General features: G+C 47.9%; 1 protein-coding gene across 2 annotated transcripts; it reads left to right on the forward strand.

The window, feature by feature from the left end:
- Nucleotides 1-565: 565 nt before the first annotated feature.
- LOC120527064 (calcium-binding protein P-like) lies at nt 566-15988 on the forward strand. 2 transcript variants are annotated; one of them, XM_039750100.1, is made up of 10 exons: nt 566-668; nt 3917-3999; nt 7983-8027; nt 8333-8386; nt 10237-10620; nt 10710-10757; nt 10858-10983; nt 11322-11360; nt 12638-12730; nt 15766-15988. In XM_039750100.1, exons 2-9 carry the CDS (start codon nt 3946-3948, stop codon nt 12689-12691), a joined length of 804 nt encoding a protein of 267 aa, XP_039606034.1. In that variant the 5' UTR covers nt 566-668; nt 3917-3945; the 3' UTR covers nt 12692-12730; nt 15766-15988. The 2 variants fall into 2 exon arrangements, with proteins under 2 accessions (XP_039606034.1, XP_039606035.1); XM_039750101.1 differs by having other exon boundaries at nt 11325-11360.
- Nucleotides 15989-17385: the final 1397 nt, after the last annotated feature.

Genomic DNA, 17385 nt, shown 5'->3' on the forward strand with positions numbered 1-17385 from the left:
TCGCAGTAACGCGATCGCGATTCACGGCCCGGGTCCTCCCTGCGTGGGGTCTTCATGTTCTCCCTGCGTCTTCGTGGGTTTCCTCCCACAGTCCGAACACATCAGGTATTCTGGAGACGCTAGATTTGCTCAAGTGTGTATTTGGTGTGTTTGTATATCTGTGTGTTCGCCCTGGTGTCCTGTCCAAGTTTTGTTCGGTTCTAATCGCCCCCATCAGAGACCCCCCTAGCCCACCACGTAGTGTTTTGAGCGAGTCAGAAACGGCCCGACATTTTAAACGGCTAACACGTTTTAAATCTCATTTTGCTGTGTCGTCGGACTCCGATATTTTCGTTCTAATAAGACTGTGACGCAGCGCCCGAGTCGCGTCCCCATAACGTTCTTGTCGCTTCCTGGCCGGTAATTAACGTGGTGCACTTAATTACGATGAACATCCCATCGCCAAATCGTCAACACGGCCCTCTCTAGACAGACGATGTAGTAATGCGGGATTTGAGTTAAACCTAATTAACGTTTCCAGCCCTCGGCTCGCGGGATTGGCTGGCGCGGCGACGGGCAGGACGTTAAAAACGCGGCTGCGGGACTCAAGCGCACCAGCCAGGACGGCGAGAAGAAGCGCGCAGGTTTGCCAGCCGCCCAACGGGAAGGAGTGCGTGAGGAGCTCAGCTGTAAGTCCCGAAACGGCGACGATCGGAGCCTATAGACTGCGTTACTTGTGTTTGGAGGTCACCTGTTATTACAGGAGCTTCAGCGCACCTTAGCTTTTAGATACTAAAACGGACTGAGGGCTGCGTCATGTGCACTGACCGGCATCCGGAGTCATTATTGTAAGGCGCTATATTGCCTCACGAGGAGCGTCACATGGGATTGGGTTTAACGGCTTTACTGTGCTAGACTGGGCTGTGCGTTCGGCTCTTTAAAGCACAGGGCATATTTAGAATAAAGTTTCTCTATTCCTGAGCGTCCATAATGGCTAACAAGTTACAACACCCTAGTACTTTAAGAAAGACAGAAATGTTGCATTAAATGGTATGAAGAACCAAACTAATTAACAGAAAACACTAATTTGTCAGCAAAGAAAACACCCTTATGAAAGGGAAAGGCATCCTGATCCGTAATCAGGTGTCCACACCATCAGGATTAGGAGAAATGGTGTCAGCAGTGGCATGAAGCCATAACTGAGCGGCAGTAGCTGTTTGGATCTGCAGTGTGTTGTGTGGCCACAGAGGGGCGTAATGTTGAGGTCATCAAAATGAAGCACAAAGACGGAAAGCAAAGAGCTAGCAGACCTGATGCAGCTCCACACACACACACACACACACACACACACACATTAGTGATGGATTGAGAAGATGAGGACTCGCATCTCTTCACACTGCCTCTCCATGTGGAAAGCGTGTGGGTGATCTGAGAGCCTGTGGGGGCAGAAAGATAAGAACGACTTCAGAGGGAGGACAGACTGGCACGATCCATTTCACTATGCCTGGAATGCCAGTCTTGCCATGGTCAGACCCTTTTAATGTCCGCTCAGGTGTCCTCCATACAAGGCCTCTCTTCAGAATGTCACTTCGGTGCCTTATCTGATAAGACGATCAATCACAGGAGAGTGACGTCACAGAGCTGTAACTCATCAGTTGGCAGCCTTAATGGGCAAAGCTTTGGTTTATCATCCATCCATTTTCCAACCTGCTGAATCCGAACACAGGGTCACGGGGGTCTGCTGGAGCCAATCCCAGCCAACACAGGGCACAAGGCGGGAACCAGTCCTGGGCAGGGTGCCAACCCACCGCAGGACACACACAAACACACCAAGCACACACTAGGGCCAATTTAGAATCGCCAATCCACCGGCTTGTCTTTGGACTTTGGGAGGAAATCGGAGCCCCCGGAGGAAACCCACACAGACACGGTCATCATGGCTTCCGTGCACCAGGGAGACGTCTATTCCTTCATTTAAGACCCGTTGCACACCCCAAATCTGGACTTCTTCTATCAGCTCTCTGCCAAGGCCGTAACATCGGCTCATAGCTGAGACCCCCGTGCTTATAGGGTGTCTCTGTAATAAAGGCGAGAGCAAAGCCATCTGCTCCAAATGGCAACTAATAAGACGGGAAACGTGGACGACTGTCCATTAGAGGAGTTTGATGAGGGGTGCCATTCGTCTGCACCTTGTCGAGGCAGACCCTGCGTAGAGCCAAATGTTTGTCTCGCTGAAAACAAAACCCGATTGTCCAGCAGACATGAATTTCCTAGCATGAGGTGACCGACACGGTGTGTTTGAACCTCAAAGGGAAACTGCAGTACCACCCACAACCAGAAGGTGCGACACACGCGGAGATGGACCAAAGAAAGAAAAGCGCACTGAAGGTCCTGTCTGGAGAAAGTCAAGCAGGAAAGGAGCAAAGCGTCTCAGACACCAAACCACAAGGACCCGTACTTTGATTCTGGAAACTCTTAATTGTAACTTGGTAGTTCGGGCAGAGGCAGCCAATGAATTGTGGTGTTGGTGTCACTGTAACTGACAGGTGATGACCTCGTGACGGAGGATTTGTGGCTTTTAGAAGTTTCTACCTAAATCCAACAAGTAAGTGCAGAGTCAGCATCACACACACACACACACACACACACACAGAAAGTCCATGTAGGGCACGATAAGTCAGTTCAGACGAGCTGTGAGTAAATCAAAGGCACCTTCCTGGTGCAGACACTAGAAAAGAGGACAAGAGACGGATAAAGAACACCATAAACTGAATGATCAGAATTCAGAAGTTATGTGCCTATCACTAAAGGAGAGAAAATGTTATCACAATGTTATGTCTTTTATTGTTTGTTATTGTTCTTTATGTGTGTGTTTCTGTGTGTATATGTGGCTGTGTACATGTGTGTGTACTGTATGTATGTAATATATATATATTTATAATACTAGGGGGCTCGTCCCCTGCTCAGTTCGCTCACCAACACCCCGGTCTGTGCTACACGCCAGCCTCTTCGCGTCTCTGCCGCTCGTGTTGTGAAGAGGGGGGACACGCAGTGGCTCCTCCAAAACCCCCCTTTAAAATCTCGCAGACAATGGGAAACAAATACCGTTTTTTTTAACCTCCTCTTTGCTCGATCAGCTGCTGCTGCTGCCGTGCCGGGTGATCTTCACCTCGCTCAGTGCTTCGAATGTTTAAAAGCCTGTACAGCGGCTGTCTTTGTCAGCTACTCTTTGTCTTTTATTTTCCTGCTCCGGGCCTGGTTAAATCTCTTGGCACAAAGCCTCATCTCGCAGAATGTGAGTTCTTGATATTTTTTAGTTTAGAATTTGTAAATGGAATAAGAATCTGAAAATCTAACAACATCACATTAAAGTTCGATAAATTCTGAAAATACCAAACATATATACAGTATGTAGGTTTTAAAATAAGCCTGATTTAAAAGCGTGACAAAAAAGTGACACAAAAATGTCACATAAAATTGTTATACTTTGAGGCTTAGGATTTTATATATATAGAGAGAGTAAGATATATATACATACATATAGGTGTGTGAGTGTGTGTGCGTGTGTGTGAGTGTGTGTGTGTGAGTGTGTATATCTACAGTGGTGCTTGAAAGTTTGTGAACCCTTTTCTGTATTTCTGCATAAATACGACCTAAAACATTAAGAGATTTTCACTCAAGTCCTAAAAGTAGAAACCAGTTATACAAATGAGACCCAAATATTATACTCGGTCATTTATTTATTAAGGAAAATGATGGAATATTACATCTTTGTGAGTGGCAAAAGTCTGTGAACCTTTGCTTTCAGCATCTGCTGTGACCCTCAATAACTGCCACTAAACGTTTCCGGTAACTTTTGCTCGTTCCTGCACACCAGCCTTACGGTGTGACGTTTCCTGGACAGCCAGACGTGAGCTCCTCGTGTTTCTGTTTCCAGGTGTTTTCTGACTGCATAAAGCATTGAAGATGAAGCTTGCGATTATTTTGATCTGCCACTTGGGGGCGACTGTGGCATTGCCAGTAAGTATCAAGTGCACTTTTACTTTGGTGTTATTTGTTAAAAGTTAAAACTCTCCAAATTGTTTGATAAGTACTGCATACGTAAACCATGGTGCACTTTTCTTCTTCTTCTAATTATGATTATTATTAATATTATTTATTATGTTTTTTATTTTTGTTATTAGTATTATTATATTCTGTTCCTTCCTTTCAGTTATTTTTCTTAGGGTACCATTATTGCACAATCATAGTGAATGTCACACAGTCATGGTGGGCAGTCATTTTTCATGTACCAACTACCCTATGCTGCAGAATGGGGCGTGGCCAGATGTGGCCGGGGTTAGATGTCAGACTCCGCCCATGCAGCGTTAGCCTCATTTGCAGACTTAGATGTGGATGGATGAGAGCAAATAAGACCCCAAACTAAGCCCACCTAATCCCATTTTCTTTGTGCCAACCCACTCCCTTTAATCCGTACAAATAAGAATTATGTAGGACATCTGACTCCACCCATATCGCCACAGCAACTGCCTTCTCAATTACTCTGCAAATCCTACGATGTTTGATCCTAAGAAATGAAAAGCCGCCTCATTTCACTGGTGCCCTCAACTGGGAGGACTGGACGATGGTTCTTGCCTCCCATTCTGACCCCATTAACGATTCTTTTGGACTGAAGCTCGTCACAGAGGTCTTAAGTCTGTGATAGCCTGGCATCTCATCCAAGGTTGATTCCTGCCTTTTCTTGTGTTGCCTTGATAGGCCTAAACCCCCTGAGATTCTGAACTGGTCTGAGCAGGTTTCCGAATGTCATGTGATGTGAGGTTGGGACCCCCAATAACTTGTGTTTACCATCAGACTAATGAAGGCTTTCCCAACACAATGTGTCTAAAACATTTAAGGTGGGGACTCAGTCAGGCTTCATGCAACCAGAGCCTCCATACATTAGGACCATTTGCTGCCTGACAGACGCCACGTTGTCCTTCCATTCATTTTCTGAAATGTTATTACAGTCAAGCAACAGAGATATGGGACGCCTCCCAGTCACATTGGATCAATTGCTGGAGGCATCCAGCCTATTAGAGGCCATGCCACCTCAGACTTGGCCAATCAGCAGTCACCCATTTATCCAAAGCAATGCCTCTTTGGGAAGGCAGTAGGAGAAATCTCACATGGCCATGGGGAGAACATGCAAACTACACGGCGACAGCAATCTGCCCAGGTGGCACAGCGGTTAGTGCTGCTGCCTCCTCACCCGTCCAACATGCCACTCTATCTGCCCGTATCTGCTCCAGGTTTTCCTGGCACCTCCCAAAGACGCACGCATTACATGATGAGGCTCTAAATCATCTGTGCACTGGCGCCCCCTCCAGGCTCGACTCCTCCCTTGTGTCTGAAAGCTCTTGAGGGCCTGAATGCCAGGAGCTGCGTTTGACGACCTTCTGTTAGTCCAAATGTAAAGCCCTCGATTCTCCGGCTGGCTGTCTAAGAGCGCTCAGATGCCAGGTTTCTTATCCCAGTTTTAAAAATTGCCAATGTAGCAAATTCCTGGCATTCTCCGTTGACTCTCTGTAATGCCAGGGGATCAGCTCCTCTCATGCCACGAATGCACATTTAGCTGCCGCTCCATTAACTTCTCGCCAGTTGCTTCATCCGTGTGAAGGCTGCTGGTTCAGCTGGATGAGCCCCACAGATGGAGGCCGAGGCTTGGAAAGAGTTTTATGGTGGGATTAATCTGTGATGGGGGGATTGGATTAGCATGTAGTTCTGCCTGCTGTGACACCATAGCACTGAAGTGGCTTCAGTGTCACCCTATAGACACCCTAGAGAAACCATTCAAAGCCCCCATTAATCCCCAGTGTCACCGAGCTCCAGAGTCTACATGTGGCTTTGGACACACCACAGTTTACTGTGATTACTTTTATCTCAGGTCAATCTGGGTGTCCCATCCTCACGTTTGATGTCACTTGTTACCCTTCATTGCCTCTTGGCTTTGTCCTTCACACGGCTCCTCCGACAGCCGAATGTGTGTGTGCTGCACTGCTTAGGCCAAGTGGCTCCATCTGGTGGTGCTTTTGTAATAAAGAGCGTAAAGCAGGTGGCATTATGGCTTTAGTCACAAAGGGTGTTTATTATAAAAGTCACCACCAGATGGAGCCAAACATGTGGGTCATCATTGCTTTAGTCAGATAGCCCCATCTGGTGGTCATTTGAGTAATAAGCAGCCTAATATGGGGGGGCGCATCATTGATTTAGTCCAATAGCACCATCTGGTGGTGACTTTTGTAATAAAGAGCCTTACATGTGTTTCATCCTTACTTCAGCTCAGTGGCTCCATCTGGTGGTGACGTTTGTAAAAAGTTACCAAAGGCATGTGTCATCATTGCTTTAGTTCGCATGGTTGTTAATTACAAACGTCGCCACCAGATGGAGCCAAAGCTAATCAACTAAAGCAACAATGCCACACTTGAATGGCTTTACCCTTTGGTGACTTTTATAAAGCAGAGCCTAACGTCTATGGCATCAACGGGTCAGTCAAGTGGCTCCATCTGCTGCTGGGTTTTGTAATTAATAGCCTGACATGTGCTGCATCACTGCTGCAGTCGAATAGCTTTGGCTCCATCTAGTGGTGAATGTTTTAGCAAGCAGCCTAACGCATGTGGCAATATTGCTTTAGCCTAAAGGTTGTTTATTACAAAGCCAAACATGTGGGTCATCATTGCTTTAGTCACATAGCCCCATCTGGTGGTCACTTTAGTAATAAGTAGCCTAATATGAGTGGGATCTTTGATTTAGTCCAATAGCGCCATCTGTTGGTCACCTTTGTAATAAAGAGCCTGACGTGTTCATCCTTACTTCAGCTCAGTGGCCCCATTTGGTTGTGACTTTTGTAATAATTTACCAAAGGCATGTGTCACCATTGCTTTAGTCAAAATGTCCCCTCTGGTGGTCACTTTAGTAATAAACAGCCTAATATTTGTAGGATCTTTGATTTAGCCCTATAGCACCATCTGGTGGTCACGTCTGTAATACAGTACCTACTGCCATAACATGAGTTGAACATCAGACTAATGAGGGCTTTCCTATAACAATATGTCATTTGTTCTAATAAGTGCATGGTGGGAGCTTAGTCAGGCTCACTTTACCTTCACCTGCCTTGGGAGGGCGCCACACATTGAGACCATTGCCACTGGACAGATTCCATGTTATCCCTTCCATCAGTTTTCTGAAATTCCAGTGCAGTCCAGCAACAGAGATGTCACATTGGATCCAAGGCTGGAAGCATCCAGCCTATTAGAGGACATGCCATCATCATGTGACATCATTTAGTCATTTAGTCAAAAGGTTGTCAGCAGCAGATGGAGCCAAACAAGAGCAGAATCATTGCTTAGTAAAATAGTTACATCTGGTGGTGACTTGTAATATGGAGCCTAACGCATGTAGCATCACTAGTTTAGCAGAACAGCACCATCTGGTGGTGGCTTTTGTAATAAACAGCCTGACATGTGTTTCATCCTTACTTCAGATGAGTGGCTCCATCTGGTGGTGACTTTCGCAGTAAGCAGGCTGGCTTCAATGCTTTTACCAAATAGCTCCATCTGGTGGTGACATTTTTGTAATAAGCACCCTGTGTTGCACCAATGCTTTAGTTAAGTGGCTCCATCTAGTGGTCACTGGTGTAATAAGTGTCCTAATGCATGTGTCATCATTGCTAATGTGTAACATCATTGCTTCACTTTGGTGGCACCATCAGGTGACAGATTTGAGAACTTGCAAGTTAAGATCATTTGGATGGTCCTAGTAATCAATGCAAAAGGCACTATATATTGTTTTGTCAGATGTGACCTATCTGAGTTCTAATGAATCCCGGTGGGCTCAGCCTTGCCTTGCCTTGTTTGCCCATGACGGTGCTCACTGTGAAAGGCACTTGATCCATGCTGCCCACTGGATGGGTACACACCCGTAGCCTCTTCAGTGTCACTAACACAATTCTTTTTTGATTCCAGCTCTACCAGGGGAATTACGCCATGCCCATCAGCAACAGCATGGAGGTACGTTGAAGCTCTCTCCTGGCACGTCCGGGCACGTCCTGGCACATCACGGCTGCCAGCTGTGTGTCGTCTTCCTTCTCGGGTCCCCGATTCTCATGCAGCTGTGACCCACTTCAGATTCTGAGACCCCAGTGACAGGCTGAGGGGGACAGAAATGACAGGCCAATGCCTGTCAACAGAGGGAGTTCTGGGGAGGTCCAAACAAAGTGACGGCTGTGTGACGGGGGTCCCGTCTTAAGTTTCTTCTTTTTCGTTTTGATGGCTTTATTCAAGTAACTCTTTCTGTGTTTCTTCCCCTCGTGTAGTTTTTGAGATACACCGGACTGGGCTACACTGGAGCGGGCTACGGCCAGACGCTGGTGACTATTCCTCTTTATCTGTCAAGGGGTGGGTTGGTGGGCATGGCACCTTACGTGGGTTAAATCCAAAGGTGAGTTTTAACCTGCTCTTCCTGGTCTTAACATGATTGAGGCCCCACGATTGGCTAAAAGTGAGTCTGCCAAACACATGGCACCCTGTCCAGGACTGGGCACGGATACCACGTCTCTGGGCTTTAACAGATTTAGAAAGCAAACAGAACAGATGGGCACATGAGATACAGAGAGCCACCAGGGGGCGCTCTTACTCCTAGCAGGTCATTGTCCTTTAATTCACAGATTGGCACAGTGGTTGGTAATGCCACCTCGGTTTGAGTGACTTGGGTTCCACTTCTGGCTTGGCTCCTATCTGTGTGATGTCTGCATGTTCTCCCTGTGCCATTTTTCTTGTATTCTGGTTTTCCAGCAATGTGCCAAAGATGTGCTGGGCAGGCTGGCTGGCACCAGTTGAGTGAGTGTGGGCAGTCTGCCCAGGACTGGCTCCTGCCTTGGGCTGACTCTTGCGGGGGAAACTGGACTCAGGGATGATTTTATAAAGGGAGCCACCAGGGTGGAGTCGGGGGTCTCATCTGCTTCTTTGTATCTCCCCTTGAACTTTAACCTTTTATCATTTAGCCTGATGTATGAAGGTGTCCAGACAGCACAATGGCGTGTTTGTTAGTGATGCCCCCACAGGGAGCCAGTGCCCTGGGTTCAAGACCCCCACCCCAACCTTGTGTGCTCATCCCTAATCTGGTTCAGTGTTTTGGGCTGATTGGCTTTAATGACACCTCTAGCTTGAAACGGCATACCTATGGACCCACTGAAGGATGGGCACCCCGTCCCCAATTGCTACTGGTCTTGTGCTCGTGATGCTTGGGTGGTCTCTAAAATGGGGCCAGGTTTTGTTGTTAAAGAATCAGAGATTGTTAGACCCTCTGAAAGGGGGTCCCCTCTGATGCAAGATGAAGGAGACATTTAGGGATTCATTAATAAGACACTTATTTCCAAAATGGAAGCCTTCACCAGATGAGAGACATGGCGATAATTACTGAATGAGTGAGCGAGTGATATTCTATGAGCTGTGTGCCACTGTTTGGCCATTAGGGGGCACTCTACTGTACTGCTTTACTGGCCAGAAGGATCAGAGTGCTGCCCTCTTGCAAACCCCGTCTCAAAGGTGAAGCCCGTCTCTAGCCAGAAGAACAGCGTCCTCCTTTGTAAACCAGTAAGACGAGGACCACCACCTCTTTCTGGCCAAAATGCTGTAGAGAACGGCTACCTCTTGTCTTGTTGGTTTAAACCTTTCCATGAACAAAATGGTCCAGCAGACAGCGACCTCTTGTGGTCAGTCTTGTTTCATACGTTTACACCCATGTGGCCTCTTGTCTTATTGGTTCGTGCCTTTCTCTTGCCAGAGTGAGACAGAGCACAGCGCCCTCGTGTGGTCATCCTTGTCTTATTGGTTTACATTTTTCTCTGGCACAATATTATAGAGCACAGCGCCCTCGTGTGGCCCCTTTTGTCTCATGGATTCCTGCCTTTCCATGACATGAGATATGAGCCATGACAGGTCCATCAATAGCAGCTTATGTAACAGAGGAGAGCGCCCCCTTGTGGTCACTCTGGTCTCACTCATTTCTTCCTTGATCTGGCCAGAGGGTTACAGAGCACAGCGCCCTCTTGTGGCCCTCCTTGTCTCATTGACTCTTACACGCTCGCCTATGGCTGGACACATCACAGCAGCAGACCCTTCAGGGCCTGCTTATCCTTTCTGTGGGCTCCTGTTTATCATGTAAGGTTCTCGTTTTCAAAACCTAACAAATAACAAACTCCCTTCCTTTTCTTGCCAGGCACTGCCGTACGTCCAGCAGCCGTTCTCCCGTTTCTACCAGCAGACGCCTGACTTTGTCCTGAATCCACAACTGCCCCTTCAGCCTCAGGTGGTTGGTTCACAGTTTCCCCAACTGGCAGCATTTCCCCCTCAATTCCCAGGGACCCCTCAAATCCTGATGCCAGCACCTGGTTCCATGCAGCCCACCGTGTTCCTGCCAGGCCAAGGCCAGTTTCCCCCCAACGTGTACATCCAGCACGCGGGAGGCCAGACGCCCCAGATGAATCAGATCCCGCAGATTAAGCCGACGGTGGTCGTGCCCTCTCAGCCCGATCAGAATTCTCCGCAGGCGACCAATCAGCCGGCAGGACAAGAGCCTCAAGCCCCTCAGCTGCCCAAGCAGGTACTAAAACCAAGGGCACTGCCCGGTCAGTTTGCGTTTTCGACCGACATTGTGGCATTCATTGAATTGCTTTGGTTTTGCTGTTGCAGGTTTTGACGAACAACCCCACGATGGCACTGCCTTCACAAACCGAGCAGGTAATGCCAGGCGCCAGCCCGTCGACCTGAGTCTGGGTACACTGCCTTCTCCATTGGCCTGTCAGCTATTTTATCTTTTATCCTTGTCCTTCTTTTCCAGGGATATCCATTTTATTTTCAGTATCGGTTCCCTCAGCAACAAACCCAGGAAATCAAGCTGAGCAATCCGCAGCAGCCTGCCCCGACGCTGCCATCTCCGAAGGTGGTGCTGCCCGGACCTCTGCAGGTATGGAGACACCCGCTAGTGATGAGTGAAATGATTTGTGTGAAATTGAATGGAATCATCAGTGACACATATGGTGGTGACTACTTGGTCCACGCTGTCCCTGTAATTACCACCAGAGGGTGCTGTGACCTTCCTTTAAGCCCGCTGCCCATTGTCTTAATGCCACGATGGGCACTCGGGTCCTCTAATGTCCACGTGAGGCACCTGCAATGTGAACGCCATCTCCTTGGTGCCTCACGTGGGCGTGGGAATGAAGCTCTGCATGCCAAACCCGTGTGATGCCAACCCTGGGTGAGCAGCCTGCCAGATTTTAATGGCATTTCTCTTCATTTCCTCAGCAGAAAACCCCACTAAATCAGGAGGCACAAAGTGAAACGGTGAGTTTGGATCCTGTGTCTTTTATTTTTTTCAAATTTGTTTTAAATGTCTTGCCTTGCCCAGCTGTCCACAATCAATGCCAACTCTGATCTCGTTATTCCATCCAGCCAATTGTATCATATATATAGTGCCCAGCAGAGGGAGCTCATGAGCCCCTGACACATTAAAAAAGTCAAAGGAAGCGGGGAATAAATAAAAAGGAAACTTTTAAGGAGATAAAGCCAACAAGGAATAAAGCATCAAAGTAAATGGACAAAAGCGCAGGTAGACCCGCCTATAATAATAATAATAATAATAATAATAATAATAACCCATTTTATTCATATAGCGCCTTTCCCCTGCTCAAGGCGCATCCCTCGCTATCTGATGGGACTCCTTCAGCAGTTGCCCACCTTCACACCCACCTTACCCTCTTTAAGAGAAACCCAGCTGTGCTTTCTCTGGCCAGCTGATCCCAGGTCTGACTCCTCCCCTCCTCACTCGATGGTCATGTGACAGGAAGGGGCTTTTAAAGGATAAGTTTGACATTTTTCAAGTCCAAGTTGTCACTTCACAATTGAGAAGAGAATCAGGGTGAAGCAGCAAAAATCACTAAGGTACCAACTTGGTAGCCCCGTTTTAATTCTTGTGGTGCGCCACCTGTTGGAATACAAAACACAGGGTATTTGGGTACAAAATACACTTCAACAGATGGCACGTCACCAACGGGACTACGGAATATGCCCAACAGAGTGTGGTCACTGGTCAGACAGATGTCAGCTTAGATTTTTACACGAAAAACAATCGGGGGGATGGTGGGATGGGACTAAACTGGGAACCCAAATGGTCACAGGCCGCACTCACTTATGTCAATGAACAGTCCAATCTAAGATGACAGACCCCTCCATGAACTAGAAGGTCAACTAACTGGCTACACCTGCACACCGTGTGGGATTTAAACTAAGAAGACGTACAAGCGACTGAAGCCCACCGGCTCACCCCACCCTAAGCTGGAGATAAAAGGAATCATTGAAAGATGAGAGCGAGTTGGGAAATGGAGGAGTAAAAGGAGGAAATGTGGGGACCTCCTGGGACTGTGATGCCCACTAGCTGGCGTGCAGCAAGGAGGTACCTCACCCAACACAGTGGCCAGCAGGGATGGAGTGCCAACGTCCCCAGCAGAGTCCTTGACATGCTGCAGCGGCTGGCATGGCATTCATCACCACAAAGCCCCCTTTGTTCTTTCTAAATGGTCTTCTTCCATTTTTTTTTTTTCTTTTTAATGTCCTTTCTGCAGAAGCTCGACATTCCTGGGGATGGAGGACAAGTTGCCCAGGCTGCCCAAGCCTAAAGTGCCCACTCAGCTATGGAGGTCTCACTGAATGGAATGGTGGGTTATGCCTGCAGAACTCACATTTCTGGGGGGGTGTTGTGAATTTAAGTTCAATAGGGCTTCCCGCTGTTGGTTGGCAGAGGGGTTATGGTCACTGCTGTCTCATTGTGCCACACACCCAGGGTTCAGGTCTAGGGGTGGAGTCTGCATGCTCTCATCGTGTCTTGTTGGGCTTCCCACTGGGTGTACTGGTTTATCATCCACATCACAAGGGCATATAGGTTACTCCAGCAGGGTGGTGGTCCTATGCAAGCATGGGTGGCACAGTGGCGTGGTGTTCAGCCCTGCTGCCCCTTGGATCCACTAACTATGTGGAGCTTGCATGTTCACCCTGAGCCTCGGTGGGTTCTTCTCCAGGTATTCTGCACAAAGTTGTTCAGGTTTGGTTCAATTTCAATTTGAAACTGGTCCACTGTGTGTGGGAGGCATAGTGGTGCCATGCTGGTGCTGTGGTTGGCACTGTTTCCTCAAGTGTTCTTCACATCCTGTGATCACCCACTTTCTACTTCTAAATGGTTTCCCTGTGGGTTTTTCTCCCCCATCCCTAAAGCAATGCAGTTGAAGGTGGGCATGTGGGTGAGGGGGGCCTCGGGGTACACTGGTGGCTTTTCCCTGCCTTGTGCCGGATGCTTCTGGGATTGATTCTGGCACAGTCTCCCCGACCCTATAATGTAGATTTGAGAATGTTATGCCATGAGTGATTCCTTCAATGGACTGGCAACAGCTCTAAAGTTGGTTTCTGCTTTGTGCCCAATGCTGTCATGGTAACCTATGAAGCCACCATGATGCTGACCTGGACTAAGTGAGCTTAAGAATGGCTGGAGATCTCGACCACCCTCTTCTTCTTTTCACTTCCTTGGTCATGGGCATGGCATAGTGTAGGCAGACATGAGTGGGTGTGGGCAAGCATAGTAATGGCAGCCGGGTACACAGCAGGTAGCCTGTGAATCGCTCAATAGAATCAACAAATTTCCAGAGCAGTAGGTGGGCATTCAGGGTCTTGGGTGGCTAATGATGACCCGACTTACATGCCAGTTGGGCATTCTATGAAGCTTTCTATCTTTATAGCTTTCATTCTTCATCACTTGATCCGGGTGGTCAGCTATGGCATGCCTCACCTCACTTGCCCCCAGAGTGCTGGTACCAGTCCATCACCTTTTTAGGCATGTAGGGCTGGGAAGGTTCAAAAAGCAAAGCTGCGTCACTCTCCTCAGCTGAAGGGATGGTGACCTCAAAGGACAAGCAGGCCACCTACCTGAAAGTCCTCTGGGGCCACACAAGAAGGGCATTTGAACCGACAGCCTCACAACTTACCCCTCTGACGTCAGACCCTCCTGTGCAGTCCGATGCCACTCGGTGGTGTCCTACTGACTGCATGTGACGGCTGCTGCCACCTTTTGCTGCTCTGGATGGTCTTCTTCTTTATTTTGTAGGCACTGCATATTAAAGGGAAGGCTGGCATCTTTATGAAAGGTGACCTCAATCTGGTCAGGTACATTGGCACCATGAGGCAAAATGAGGAGGATTTACAGTAGAGAAATGCCAAGTGTCCTGGCATAGTCCTGGGCAGCCACTTTCAGGTCACCGCTGGGACCTGATGGCATTCCCTCCTTCCTCCAAGATCCTCAAGACCGCCAGAATGAATGAATGGCATCCCTCCTCACGCTGGGCACCACTGGGCACACGACTGACATGCTCCTCTATGGCTGGCCTATTTGATTCAGAAATCATTTGGAAATCTGTTAGTGAATTCTAGAGTCAGAGAAGACCCCATCAGGAGGACACTGAAATAAGGGTGCCATCTTGAGGAAGCTGGCATTGGGCAGCTGGTGCTGTCAGTTCAAACATTTAAATGGCCAAACCACCTTTTTGAAATCCCAAAATGAAATCATTTGCACGTTTACATAAAATGGGAAAGGCGTACACTGTCACCGTCACCGTCACCTACACGGTCAGGTCTGTCTGTCTGTCTGTCTGTCTGTCTGTCTGTCTGTCTGTCTGTCTGTCAGCACAATGCAGTCGCTTCAGCTCATAAGTGGAGGAGAATCAAACTTCATTTTATATAATGCCTTTCTACTGTGACTTACCTCTTGGTACAATGGAAGGCCACCCCAGAAGTCCTAGCAGGTGAATTTACTCCTCAAACCCCAAGCCAGTGGTGCCAACTGAAACCCCCAAACACTTTCTAATTCATATAGCGTCTTTCCGTGCCCATTGTGCCACATGAGTGCTGCCTTGTGAAACGACTCATTGAGAACCCAAGAGCTGTGTGAGTGTGGAGGCTAATGGACGGGTTTTATTTTATAAGGTGCCTTTCTGCAATGACAATCATCCCAGGGTGGCGAGGTCCGTTTTCTTCCGCAATTTTGAACTGGCAAGTGAAGTGACACATTTAGGGACAAGCAGTGTGCCAATGGTGCAAACCGAACCTGACACGTCTTTCTTTAGGGAGCACTGAGACAGGTTGGTGGACATTGGTAGCACTTTGACTTGTCACGTGACCTTTCATAGTGAATGTCCACCCCGCTGATGGCGCCCCCTTGTGGTCCTCTAAGTGCTGCAGCCTGACTCCTGGAAAGTCCTCGTCATGGCAGTCTTGCACTCCACTTGGGCTCCAACATTGTCATTTTATTTTATTCCTTTTTTTCATATAAGTCATTGGACCTTCTAGGGCATCACTGGTAGTATAACCATGTGCGCTGTCTCCAAGTGCCACTAGGTGTCCCCAAGTGTCATTTTTGGGCTTCAGTGGCTCCTTGTATGCCAGCCTTCACATTTTATAAAGGGCATCAATTTGTATTTTCTGTGTTTCCTTGAATTGGGCAGTCAACAAACAAAACCAACTTTAATTTATAAATGCAGCAAAACCGCAAGCAGCACTGCAAGGTGGTATGGAGGGGATACAGCCAGACACAAGTCGCGCCACTGACCACATTTCATTTTTCTGGTGCCAGCCTTTGATAAATAATTGTGTTTGGGGTTCATAAGCCTACATTAACACATTTTTAACTGTTTTTATGTCTTTCATACAGGAGGTGTGGATAAATGGAACCACCATCACCACAGGGGGGCGCCACTCCTAAGAGCAGGCCAGTGTTGACTTACATGAAGAACGGCTGCAAGAAGTGAAGAGCACATGGGCATTGAATATCATGTGCCACACCATGCCAGCCAAACTAACTGCAATGCTTTCAATATTAAAGTGTCATTTTATTAATTTATGCTTAAATAAAGGTCACCAGCTTTGTGATGCCATGCCTTGCCCATGTCATTCCTTCAGTGTCCCCATGCCTGATTTGTCGGCTAGTTTTATGCTCACTGGTTCAATGATGGTTTGCTGCCAATGCCAACTGAAGAAGAGCGGAGTGTTAAAACCGTAACTCCAGATTTTGTGTGGGCGTGAAGGTCAAACGAGACGATTTGCAGTTGATTTGTTTGTTTGTTTGTTTGTTTGTTTTTGTCACGTTGTTGTCTCCTGGAGTTCACTTCATTCCATCTTCTGCTGGTCAAGCCACAGTGTCAAGGCAGGAAGTCACCCTGGTCAGCCACCAGTCTATGACAAGAGAAGGTCCAAGTAGGGTCACTGGTGTGAGGCTGACAGGAACAAGGGGAGGACATGCAAAGCACACACAGAAGTCCCCAATCCTCCTGACACGCTTTATTCATCCTGATACTCCGGACTAGCGAAGTAATAAGGCGCATCCACACATAACACGTTTCTACCCACATAAAAAGTCCAGTTCTCCTAATGTGATCTGAGCCCTCGTACTGCAGAAAGGGCACCTGGTGAGGATGAGGCTGCTTTGGGGAACCCTGAGCCGTGACATTCCATTAAGTGACAAGTCATCCAAGATGTGGCTGACAAGCGTCGTGTCTCAGTGATCCGGGTCAGACATAGGGGCGCTGGCCATGGTGAATGATGTGATGGCGAGGTCACTGGCTGAGCCCCCAATGTTTCTTCACTGTGACAGCAATCACGCCATGACATGCGCCAGGTGGCAGTGGCTACCCGGTGCCTTTCCCGGACCCCCAGAACACATGATGCACCTGGCCAGGTGTGCTCAGTGGTGGAGCTCAGACAGATGGTTTTGAATGCAGGGGGTGGAGTCTCAACCAGTCAGCTGGGAGAGGCTGCTCTACCGGCCAATGAAGTTCTGTGGCGTTCTGATTGTATATGCATGAGGCTGATTAGCATACGCCATATATGGCTGTCTCAGGGCGGTGTTTGAGGCGTGTTCACGTATGCACATTTACAAAGGTATTGTGATTTCTAAACAGTAAATGGCGTAGAGATGTGCGTGCGGCACGTTTTATAAATGCAATTTGGTTTTTTTTTTTGGCATACACATTTTTCCCGTTATTTTGACAAATGCAATTTTTCCACACAAAGTTTTATAAGTGAGGCCCTCTAGTGTGCAGAAGCTTCCCTGGGGCATCATGAGGGCAGAAGTGACAGAGGGCACCTAGGCTGGCGAGGGGTCTGATTTAACCAACTGAAATGTAGGAAATGAATGGTTGGGGTTTCCTGATGAAAATCTGATATTTTTAAAAATGGCTTCCCAACAATAACCATGGGAATAACAACAACAACAACAACATTTATTTCTGTCGCACATTTTCATACAAACAGTAGCTCAAAGTGCTTTACATAA

The sequence above is a fragment of the Polypterus senegalus genome, chromosome 4, assembly GCF_016835505.1.
Source record: "Polypterus senegalus isolate Bchr_013 chromosome 4, ASM1683550v1, whole genome shotgun sequence".
Classification (NCBI taxonomy): Eukaryota; Metazoa; Chordata; class Cladistia; order Polypteriformes; family Polypteridae; genus Polypterus; species Polypterus senegalus.

What these genes read in the sequence shown, in the direction of transcription:
- LOC120527064 (XM_039750100.1), top strand. Translation starts at nt 3,946, where the DNA reads ATGAAGCTTGCGATTATTTTGATCTGCCACTTGGGGGCGACTGTGGCA. An exon ending in CCATCAGCAACAGCATGGAG is followed by an intron (nt 8,028 to 8,332) that starts GTACGTTGAAGC and finishes CCCCTCGTGTAG; the next exon opens with TTTTTGAGATACACCGGACT. An exon ending in CCCCTCAGCTGCCCAAGCAG is followed by an intron (nt 10,621 to 10,709) that starts GTACTAAAACCA and finishes TTGCTGTTGCAG; the next exon opens with GTTTTGACGAACAACCCCAC.